At 36.5% G+C, this 12,567-nt stretch overlaps 1 protein-coding gene across 3 annotated transcripts in view; it reads right to left on the reverse strand.

Annotated features, from left to right (window-relative positions):
- The window catches only part of ptpn2b (protein tyrosine phosphatase non-receptor type 2b), a 48,429-nt gene continuing 35,862 nt past the window's right edge, over positions 1-12,567 (reverse strand). Inside the window, exons 9-10 of one of the 3 annotated variants that reach the window (XM_039739085.1) lie at positions 10,276-10,377; positions 1-1,051 (exon numbers count right to left, since the gene is read on the reverse strand). In XM_039739085.1, the coding sequence (XP_039595019.1) occupies positions 1,030-1,051; positions 10,276-10,377 (124 nt within the window). In that variant the 3' untranslated portion in view covers positions 1-1,029. Of the gene's footprint in view, positions 1,052-8,406; positions 8,921-10,275; positions 10,378-12,567 lie in introns of those variants that run through there. The other 2 variants (XM_039739083.1, XM_039739084.1) reach the window with 2 other exon arrangements.

Raw genomic sequence — 12,567 nt, forward strand, 5'->3', positions numbered from 1 at the left:
AAAAAAAAAAAAAGTTTCTATTACCAAAGGTTTCCCTTTCTTGAATCTCAAACTATTAAGACTGGAGGATCGTTTCTCCGTATCCCCTTAACGTGACTCTTTACAACACTGGAAGTCCCGTGGGCGTCGCAGGCCTGGCGTCAGAACACTGTGGGGACTGCAAATCAAAATGGATAAATCATACAAGCGGACTGAACATGAAACTGGAAAATATAAATTAAATCTTACAAAAGTTTAACAGCTTTAAATTTACAACAAATTAATTTTGTGCTTCAACCTTCTCTTTTAAAGTGTCAGCATGAACTGTCAACGTTTCTTTACTTTAAACATTTCCACTCTACTGATGCTACTTGGCTTTACTGCAAGCTTTTTGTTTCAGTGAACCGTGAAGGCCTGTATGACAGAACTACTTCAGTTGAACAGGAAAACGAGAACTTCTCTGCCACACACAAGTCTTTTCTTGCAAGGTCCTTTGTAAAAATCTCAATACTTGAGTTTGTGCTTACAAGTCTAACGGTTCAGAATACAATACTACACATTTACGGCACTCCTCTTTAATTCGCTAAATATCAGCTTCGTAATAAAGGATATCACCCATCACATTTTCTGAATAATTTCTTGTTTCCCCACTCACATTTTACACATTTATATTATACGTAGCACAGTGAAATACTTGAGGCAACTATTCAAAAATAGAAGGTATTTTATGAGACCAAAAGGTATAAAAATACAAGCTACAAATGGACAGTACTTAAATCAACATTTGTGTATATTGTCATTTCTTATAATTTTGCACAGTGAGAACAAGCATTAAAAAAAAGCCATGTGACAATACACAAAAATCTACTAAATTAGTAGAAGTTGCATGCTGGTGTTAACATTTCTTCATCCAAAGAATGTAGAAGTTTACGTTGTAAACAGTTAAGATGTGAGGCTTGTCATTTCAGCTGATGACCTCACTGCGTCCCTGTAGATCTTGCATCACTTGAGTAGATCAGAGATGCCCAAACTCATCGCGTCTGTGGAGTTTTAGGTGTCAGTTTTTCTCAGCCTATGGTATACAACGCAAAATATTAACACAAAAGTACACTTTTCACATCGACACATTATGTGCAAATCATGTGCGGGTGAATTAACAGTGCAGTAAACAAGCGTGCCCCTCTGCATTAGGTCCTGGCTTCACATTAGATGGCATGGACTTAATGCAGATGCACGGCAAGGCATATTTGGCAACTCTAAAACCAGTAAACACCTTTGTTGTCCGACTGCTTGTTTAAACACATTCAGAAACCACTGCTAAGAGAATTACAAAAGGAATACCAAAGAGTCAAAGTCCTCATCTTTACTTATTCAGTCGTATTTCTGTCTCTTGCAAGGCTGTGATGCACCAGGGTCTGGGCACAAAGTAAGAAACCAGCACCAGTCGGAGTGTCAACAAGGTAAACTCACAGCACCTCAAATCAGGACTGTTTAGAGGCCCCGTTTAAATGAGAGAGGAGAATGGAGTACCCAGAGGAAATAAACAACACACAGAAGCAGGGAGACGGTGAATAGGCTGGAAATAAAATGCCATCTCTGGAGTTTTGAGGCAGAAGCCTCTGACATACATACCCACGCATTTTTATTATACACGTTGGCATAGAAGACATGGATTGGCTGGCATCCCGGCCAGTAAAGATTGAATTTTATCCCAGCTGGGAGGCGTTTACAATGCCTCCAAGGGCCATGTTCTCCCCCAACAAGTAGCAGCAATCCTCTGGTGCATCTCCCATCTGCATACCTACAGGTCTACATGGGAGTTGTAGTCCTGATGGGTGACCCTGCTGGGTTTCTTGGGTGTTGCAGGAAGAAGGATTCCATATTTAAGGATGGTTCTGCCTGACCTAGAAGTGCTGATATTGTGGCACCAGGTATGGAAGAAAGAAATCTGCTCTGCCTCATCCAAGTGAGGAGTTGTGAGAAGATGAGAACAAAGCTCGCCTATGAGGAGTAGAGGAGAAAGAACAGAAAGAAAAAGGAGTACCGTTTATTGTGGAAGAGTTGGTGTAAAGTCTTTCTTTGAAAGAAACATTTGTTTGAACCTGGGACTTGTGTTTGAGGTTTGGGAGTGTGAGATGTCTCCTACAGAACACTATATACGAGGGGGAACCCAAAAATTCCCAGAATCTGTAAATGGTACGGGATTGGAATACTACTGCTAGGCATTGTTGCCAACAGTCTGTTTAATCAGTTTGACGAGTGACATCATCCCAAGCTGATCAAGTGTGCATTTCTACTGTTTATTCTATAATTATGCAGGTGAGTTTGTCGATTTTCTCCATGCCAACACGGCAGATTTTCAAGAGAGGACGATATGATGATGATGATTGCGTTTATCGACACTGAGAGACTTGTTCCTGTGGATAGATACCTAGTCATCAACATTACACTGAACTATAGAGGAGTCTATGAGTATGCATCAGGAAAAAGATGTCCAGAGAAGTGGTGCAGTCAAAACTGCAATTTGCACCATGGCAAAGCACCTGCACACACTGTGTTGTTAGTCAAAACGTTTTTGACCAACAAAAACAAGGTGGTTGTTGCTTCATCCCCAAACTGCACCAGATCTCGCTCCCTGTGACTTCTTTTTGTACCCAAAATGAAAACTAAGACTAAAGGGAAACAGATTTGCTGCCATGGGAGAAAACCAGGAAGGAATTCAGAGGGTTCTTCAGCAGAAATTAAAAGAGAAGCCTAGTTCTAAACGATTTATTTTGTCCTCTAATTGAAAACACACATTTCTTGTTGGAATTTGAACGGTTGGCGGGCTTGTGTTTACTATAACATCTCATGTTTTTTTAATTAGGAAAAGAATAGATAAAGAAGAATATGCCCTCATTGCTTACTAAATACTAGATGGCTTCGCTTCCGGCCCCATCCACACTACTAAACGTAGACATTACTCACCATTTTTGCCTTTTTTCCCCACACTACCCGTGTTTTCAACCCTTGAAAATGAAGACTTTTGAAAATGTTCTCCAAAGCCATATACTTCTGAAAAAGCATTCATATGGATAGCCGAAAACGCAGATTCTAAAAACGTTCCGATTTATTTGCGCTTATTTCATGGCCCTTCCCTGGATTCTGCTCATTTGAACATCTCATTCCCTGACTGGTTACCCTTCACAAAGGAAAATTGCATTCCAACACAGCAGACATAAAAGAGTTGTGTTCCATGGAGTTTGTTGTTTTGTTTTCTTGTATACATCTAAAATATATATATTTTATAATATATATATATTATATGTATAGTTTGAATTCAAGTTTTACCCTGTGGCTGACAGCATTACCACCATCCAAGGATTTTTTTTTCTATCAGTACACGCATGTCCTGCGTAGGCCAAAGTCTAAATCGTGCGTTTTTATTTGTTTTAGTGTTAAAGGACATACTTTCATAAACATAATGTGTAAATGTGTTAAGCATGCTAGCCTTATCTTCTTGGTAAACACCTTATAAAAATTTCATTTGAATTGTGGTTTGTAATTATGGCACTTTATTTTCTTTTATGCCTTATGTACAATCCGTGGTTTGTTGTATGGTGGGTGTAATCGGCGCATGCTCCCAACCTCTCTCTCTCTTATGCATTATGGATAAATATTTTGTGTAAATGTTTCAAATGTTTAATAAAGGTATTATTTTAAGGGGATGTTATTTATTTTTATGGTCACTGAATAATAAGCCACTAGAATTTCATTTTATTAATTCAAAATAAAGAGACAAAATCTACACATCTATATGTCCGGTTATGCAGGAACTCACTGTAAAAAATGTTTAAAAATTTGGAGATCGATGTCAGTGTTGGCCATTACTAGAAATATGAAATCAGCGATTGCTATCCGCGTTGGTCAATTCTAGTAACATAAAATCAGCGATTGATATAGGCATCGGCCAATTCTAGTAACATAAAATCAGCGATTGATATCACCATCGTCATCGTCTAATTCTAACAGAAAATTGGTGATCGGGTTCAGCAAAAAAAAAAAAAAAAAAAAGGAAAAACACCACACACTGATTGGCCTAGTTTTGAATTAGTAAAGATCTGCAAGATACAAGACCCAATGTATTACAGACCTTGTGCCCCCTCCAGAGTACATTCCACATTCAAAAGCAGAAAGGGCCAATTAACCTAACCTGCACCTCTTTGGGAAGGTAACAAAGGAAAGTATCCAGAGAAAAATCCACATGGACATGTGGAGTACCTAAAAACCCAACACAGACAGAAAGAGGGTATGGAATGTGAACCCAGAGCACTGAATCAAAGAAGCAGTAGTGCTAACCACTACACCGTCCATCACCATCTGTATGCATTACTAAAATAAACGAAGACACAAAGGAAACAGAAAATGAGCGAGTAATTATTAAAAGGTTAGGTAGGTATGACAGAAAGCTATTTTTGAGAAATTGTTAGGCATCTTTAAGAAGTATTATGTTCTTAATTTGTCATAGTTAAATCAAATTTGTGAATTCAAACAGAAGAAACAGTAATGATCTTTGTATCAGACTTTATTCACCAGAGGTATAAGCACATAGTAAAGGAGCGGTTGCCTGCGTGAAGACATAGATCTGAGGCCCTGGACAAAAGCATGACAATAAAGGAGAGAGTTGCATAAATTTAAAGAAATGTCTGACAAAAATACGTACACTTGTCACCGATGTGCCACAGTATTCTGAATAACCCTGTTCTTTCTAATTCCACCTAAAAGTATTGAAGGCTTATTGGCTTGAATAATAGCACCTCTGCTGTCAGTCAGAGATGAGCAATTCGGAAACTTATAAGGTAAAAGAGCAAAGAAAATCCTTGCATAAAAGATATTTGCTTATTGGTTAACTATATTTAAATATTTGTGTATTTGCACCCATTGACTGTAGGAAATTCCGTACAATTAAAAGCTATAAAAAGTTCTTCACAATGCGATTTTTAATGTCCTCATTTTGGTTTTTTTTTTTGTTTTTTTCTTTCTTTTCACTTTACATCAGTTAGTGTATTTACAGAGATCTGAGGTAGATTCAAAGAACAGATACACAAATACATTCTCAACCTCAGACTGCATGCCAGGTTTAAAAAGACAGCTTGATATTCATACCTGTTTGACACAAAAACTATGCAACTGGAAAAACATACATTAGCATTTCAATCCTGCTGGAATGTTGGAACGGGAATAAAATATTGTTTAAAAAAAAATCAGCATATTTTAAATAAACAATTGAAATTCGTGTCTCAATATAAATGTAAACATAGAGATAATATTTACTTTTGAATAAGTAACCGACTACAAAGAAAATTTAAAAGCACAGCAATAGAAGGCAAGTTTTAAAAAGGGGGGGGGAAGGGCAGAAATAAAAAACCTAAAAGGCATTCACATATATGACAATGACTTGCCATCTTAAAAGTACTCATTTATTGCTTGAAATGTGATATTTCTATTCTATTGAAGTATACTTTGTCTCAAAATTGTATTATTTATATCTGAGTGACTTCCAAAGTAATATTTATAGTTCAACCTTAACACAGATTACAGAGGAAAAATGAACACTGAGTTGTAAAAGAAAAAAAAAATGATAACTTGTATCTGAACTTGAGAACAGTCTACTGTATATACTCGCATATAAACTGAATCCTGGATAAAGTGCCAGCTGTCAAAATGTAGGAGTATACAATATGGGGGACCCCCCCCCCAAAAAAAAACAAAAACCCACACACACACTATTATAACCTGCCAGCTGCCATTTTCACATAACACATGAATTAAAGGAATACTCCTCCCAAAAATGTAATCTCATATTTTCACAAACAAAGGAGTAACATACTATCTTATAGAATGGGCAACTATGGAGACCAACAGTAAACCACAGCACATGATATAAAAAGCACCCGTGAAAAATTTCCCTTTACTCGTGTTGCATACTCCATGTGTCAAGTCATCCAGTTGTATGCTCACCAAGGATAAAACGCATGGTGTTTTTTGCTAAATGTTTGAACTGAAAATCTGCCTCTCTCCTTCATTCACTAGCCCAAAGCTCTGTCTTGAATTCAAAATCTTGTTCCCTCTGTGTGCAATGAATCTGATTTTACAGAAATATTGAAGTAACAATGCCAAATAAATGCATGCATTTCGTCTGTTGTGAGCAAAAAAACGGGACGTCTTGACGTGTGGATTAGGCAACACGAGTAATGTGTTTTTATAGAGTATGCCATGGCCCAGCACTGGTCACAATGGATGCCCATTCTATCAGAAAATTTGTTATCTCCATTCTCCATGAAGTCTTGAGATTCAAAATTTTTATTGTCCCTTCACTATAAAGGACAGGAAGATATATAACATATATTAAAAAATGTACATTTTGGGTGGACCAGCAGACCCCCCCGTGACCCTGTAGTTAGGATATAGTGGGTTGGATAATGGATGGATATTCTTTTAACTTTTATAACCTACTATAACCTGTAATTAATCATCTCTCATTTTTTCCTAATAGCAGAATTCTGGCCTCCAGTCAGGACTTCCTTTTTGTCTGCATAAAACTTCCAGCTAATTTCTTTTAAATACATTTCTGAAAATGAGTAACTGTATGAAGATAACAAAACTTTTCCAAATCGATTTAATCTACTTCAGGGTTCTGAGCTTATCCCAGTAGCACTGGGTATAAGGTGGGAAAACGGCCCCGGACAGGGCAACTGATTATCACAGGGCACATACACAGAGCCAAAAATCACAAATGAACATCTGTGGAGATATGTGGGGTGTGGGAAACCCCACAAAAGGTACAAAGAGAACGTCCAAACTCCAAACAGACAATGACTGGGTGCAGGATTTAACCTCCTCAAGACCCAACAGTCCAAAGACATGCAGGTTACTTGGATCGGTGATGTGAAATTGGTCCTTGTGTGAGTGCTAGCCGTGCAATGGACTGGGCCATGTCCAGGGATCGTTCCTGCCATGTGCTCTATGCATGCTGGGATGAGGTCTAGCTTCCTCACGGCCCTGCTCAGGACTAAACAAGTTTATAAGATAGATGGATAGATGGATGGATGGATGGATGGCTAAGATAAATGGACAGTGAACAGACGACTGCCTCATTTTGACATGTAGACAATGGTGCCTGTTGAAATAAAAAAATAAGAACTCCCAATTAAAAAAAACAACTCATAATATGCAACATTTCCCTTCACAATAAAATGGCTCAAGTGTAGCAAAGCATTCCAAAGTACCTGTTATAAAACTTAACTTCCATGTATATTTGTTGCACTATCTGGTAATTCCAAATAATTAATATTTCTATTTAAAAAGCAAAGTTCACTGTTCCGACAAAAAGCAAAACCATGTACATGGAAATTAAGGCATGGCCCCTACAACTTCTAATGTCCCATATGTTACAGAGAAACACTGCAATTCTGACTGTAAATTGCAACGTTCAACGTAATAGGATCACATACTGTACATTCAAGTATATCTAAAGTGTCCAATAAGTCACAATCCAGCACAAACCTTGACAGTATCACAGCACAAGACACAATTTCAATTTCAGAAGCAAATTTTTCAATACCAAGGAATACATCTACAAGGGTTGGATGCTCCATTATTTTACCGGTGTCACGAATCCTTGCATTTGTTTTATTAAAAAACCTGAAAGTCCATATTCAACATAAGATGAGTTTCATGTTCACTCATCCATTGAAGTTTCAATCCAATAAGAACTATGGGGTCACGTAGGGTTGCCAGACGTCCCTTATATATGGGACATGTCCCATATTTGATAGTTTTGTCCCCTGTCCCGTACTGACCTTTCAGGGACACCCAAATGTCCCGTATTTAGTTCATTTTCAAATTTCGTAATAAAAATATATTTTTACTACCTTCTTACGGTACTTAGTTGTAACTTTATAAGTAATTCTACTTTTTCTCAGATTCTCTTGATGAAAATAACCCAAATGTAACGAGGAAACAAGTGTTTGCTGCCCGTTTGCAACTTGTTCAGTTGCTATGGTTGGCTGAGGACGGCGACACTCTTACCGTTTTGCTCTCCAGCCGTGCTGCTGTGCAGTTCTGTATCAGCATTGCAACATACGGTGTCAAAAAACTGTGTTGTTACTACTTGCCATGGCCCACTTTTTTTCTAACTGCCTCTATTAAATAATATTTCTCTGTTGTCTGTATTAAATAAATATTTTCAAATGATTTCACTTTTACAGAATTGTTTTTTAGTATGTATTAAATAATTTTCAAATAATTTTACTTTTGTTTTTCTCATAACCCATTAAAATCCTTGCTTTATGGTTTTTAACTTATGTCTCTACTTTTATATAATATATTGGTCTGGGTGTGTAGGGGGCATGTATAAATTTATATATATAGTAATAGAGAGAGAGAGAGATTTTAAGAGTATCCAGTATTTCTGATTTTCTAATCTGGCAACCCTAGGGTCACAGAAATTTAATTGGACTCCTAAATTTATGTTAAAATCCCTTCTGGCAACACACACAAAACCTGCAAGCAGGAAGAGGAATTCAACTCACATCACTGAAAGCCAAAAATCAGTCTAGCGCACCCAGTTGCTACACTTCCAACTTAACTATAATCTCAATGCAGGACAAGGTACTGCATTTTTGTTATTGCCATGTTATTTGTGAAAGATAAAAACAAGATCTGCCTGGTTACATTTATGAGTATCCACGTTTTTATTAATATCACTAGCAGGCATGTTATTGTGAAATAACGATATAATTACTTGCAAAACACATTTTTTGACAGGTGGAATTAATTTTTTAGATAAGGGAATTGTCAATATTGAAAAACCTGCCCAGACTGAAGCAGAAATCACCAAGTAGAATGCCCTCGGTGAGCGAGTCATGCAACAAGAGGGTGTGCAAATGTAGGGACGGTGCTAGAAAAAAGAAAGAAAAAAAAAGCCATTTATGCTAGTTATTTTTTTTATTATTCTTCATTTGGCAAAATCTTACAAAAGAAAAAAAACAGATTTTATGATAATCAGAAGCTGGTTACAGCTCCAGTCATTTTTACAATTGCTGATTTCACCACTTCAATGCTGACAGGCAAAATAAAGGAAGACTTAAGGGGATCAAAGATTTGAAAGGGACACATTCATTGGATAGAACTAAATAGAGGACAGTGGTCTGCTGGGATAACCTCTGAGCTGAAGGAAAAGCCAAAAGCAGAAGCACTTCATGACATAATAAATAGGGCAGTCTGGGTAGAATGTGGAGGATGAACCATTTACAGGAGACAAGAAGACTGAAAACATGGGGGATATGAAGAAACGAATGCTAAGGATGTACGTGTGGACAGGCAAGTCTTATTCATTTCTTAACACACTTAATATATTAAAAAAAAGTCTTATAAAATAATATGCCTTTTGAGAATCATCACGGTATTTTGATATTACTAAAAGGTATCCGATTTATATTCCTACAGTGTCTTGTTGTGTATAGTCCACCTTTTGTTGTCAAGTTTTACTTGTGGACGTGAATTCCACCAGACCATAAAGCATTTCACAAAATCCCTTCTTTAAAAAAATAAAATATATAAATATGTAAGTATTATATATGCATACACATATACACACTTTGAAGGTACTATTTTGTCATAAGGACAGGAGTATGAAGATGTACTTTATAAACAGAATTTTTTTTCTTGCACTCAAGTTATGCCTTGTACAAGGAGACAAGCTACAAATGATGCAAAAGCTTTAGTAGACGTTTAGGATTTTTGCTTAACTGTATTGCAATCGGAATCTCTTCATGTCATAAATAATGGTGGTCTAGTTAATATTCAATGTGGAGACAAGTCTTCTGTCCCATTTTGAGCGCTATAAAAAAATGGATCAGGCCACACAACTAAGACTGTACCTTGAAATAATCCCACAAATTCTCAACTTATCTGCGAGTATATACAGGTAGGTGACTTTGACAGAAATGTTTCCAGTTTTAAGAAACTAAAATATTTACATTTAACTGACTTATGTATACACTCAGTTCATATTCACTGTTTAGTTTTTTGTTAAAGCTCACACATTTTCACCTAGCACCTGCAAAAATATCCAATAAAGCACAGGTTGAAAGGAATGGGTCTAACTGTGCAAGTAAATGCTTAATTTGTACGTCACCCTCCTGGGGTGAGGTTATCATTCATCTGACATATAATCTCCAGCAAACATATGCTCCAAACACAAGCACACCAATTGCACCAACATTAATGAGAATAGGTTTCCAGTATATCCACCTTTTTCTTTTAATCTCTGCTTTGCTTAACTTCTGTTTCATTTCTTGCACCTTCTGTGCCGTTCCTGCTATCCTATCTTCTCTTTTTCGCTTGCGGATGCTGCTGGAAGGTAAGCAGGGAAAAACAGAAAAGAAAAAAACTTAGTGCTCATTAGTTCTTACATAAGCAATTTGTGCAACTTATTTCACATTTTGTTTTTGCAACTGTACAAGTAACATTATTAATGTTCATTGAAATAAGATGATTTTTTTTTTAAAAAGTATATAAAACTTCCAAATTATAGCATGAATCACCTTCAATTTTCAGATTAAACAGTAAACTAAAATTATGTTTATAAAGTGCCTTAAAAAAGTATTCCACTTCCAAATCTATCTTATTGTCTCAGATTCTAACCTTGCAGTACTCTTAAAAGTAAGATTTTTTTTCAGGTGAACTAAAAATCATTGTGCATCATGCCAAAAAAAAATAAAAATCACAATTTCAAAATGTATAAATATAAGGCTAACTTTGCTCATGTGCAGTGTGTTGCCTCCCCCAGTTTGTTGATGGCCTCCACCTGGTTGATCACTGGTTCTCAATTAGTTCAGAAGGATATCTCCTCCCTTCTCTCGCTGAGGACCAACAGTATGGCTGAGATTTTCCAAAATTCAAACCAAAACGAAGACAAAAGAGTATTCAAAACAAGTCAGGGATATAATTCTACTGGGCAAGACTGCTCAGTATAGTCCATTACAGCCATATTGCCCAAGGCAAGCCACCCTACTGAACTTGATTGTCAAACAGAAATGGTAGAATGTCTACTGTGATATGCCAGCTGTCCGAGTAGCAGAAGTCAGTGATGGAGATTGGAGAGGGTATTTATGGCTCAACAATTTCTAAGGCAATGCACATAAAGGGGCCTTTATGGAAACAATGGCAAGGAAGTAGCCCTGGCAAAAAACACAAATGTGCTTGACCCCCAAAAAATTTGTAAAATGTCACTTGAAAGACACTACAAAGTCATGCACAAAGTCTTGTGGTCTGATCTGACTAAAGTTGAACATTTTGTCTTGAACACAAACTGGTATGTGTGACATAAATCTAACACTGCACAACAGCCATGTGACACCATCACCACTGTGGCATTTTCTTGATGAGGAGAGCAGGGATAGGCAATCTGATCAGGTTTGATGAATGCTGCACAATATGGACAGATTCAGGGTGGGGAGAGACCTGTTCATCTCTGCCAAGAAGTTTAAAATGGAGTGGAAGTTTGTGTTTCAACCGCACACTGTTAGAGCATCAGTGAAGTTGCTTAAAATGAAGAAAATGGATGTCCTTGAATGGCCCAGTCAGAGTCTTGTACTTTCATCAATTTTACAAAAAGTCAAGCAAAATGGCACCTTTTTTTATTGGCTAACCTTTGAGCTTTGAGATTATTAAAAACAAAATCATCCTGTATAGATTGATACAATAGTGTAAATGTAACTGGTATAACTAAAAGTTATTGCTGTGGTACTGAATCATTTGAAAAACTTTCCAACAGACTGATGGCAAAGTCAGCTTTTAACTGAGACTAACCTGCTAATGAAAATTACTTATTTACTGTATGTATTTATTAATAACTTATTCGTTTTGTATTAAACATATTTACTACAGGTGTGAACTGCCAGGGACTCCATGATTTAACATTATCATGACACAATAATGTTACTTTTTTTTGTTTTGCAATAGAATATGTAAGGTGTTTCAGTTCTACAGCAGATCACAATTTATTATTGTCTTTATTTGATACACGTTATGCTAAAATCGTATGCCTATAGGAAAAATGTGCTACACCTTATCAGAAAAAACCCACGACTCAATCCTCTACATTTCAGCTCTTTCAAAATTGTAAAAAACAGATTTTAAGTATCTGATCAGATTTCACAAGATTCGGTTCCTGTGAGAATACTCAATATTTTTTTTTTTTTGTAAACAGATGAGTCCTTGTGTTTGTAGTAGACCTGTCATACAATTTTGAATCCAAAATGTTTCACATTTAAAACAAATTTTTAATATGTTTTAGTATTTTTCTATTATTTACATACATACATGAGGCTACACATTCTAGCTTGACAGTTAGTAATCACTGTTAATATACTGCAGCATGAGGAGCTTCTTTCTTGAAGCCGTCTCCCTGCTTAAAAAGAAGTCATAGTTACCCTGATACAAGATAACCCCAAAAATAGTACTTACAGTAACATGGTAGAAAATAACAATAGCATTATGTACAATCCAGTCCATATGTTCGGTCTATAGCTTTGGTCTTTA

Source organism: Polypterus senegalus, chromosome 16, assembly GCF_016835505.1.
Source record: "Polypterus senegalus isolate Bchr_013 chromosome 16, ASM1683550v1, whole genome shotgun sequence".
NCBI classification, from domain to species: Eukaryota; Metazoa; Chordata; class Cladistia; order Polypteriformes; family Polypteridae; genus Polypterus; species Polypterus senegalus.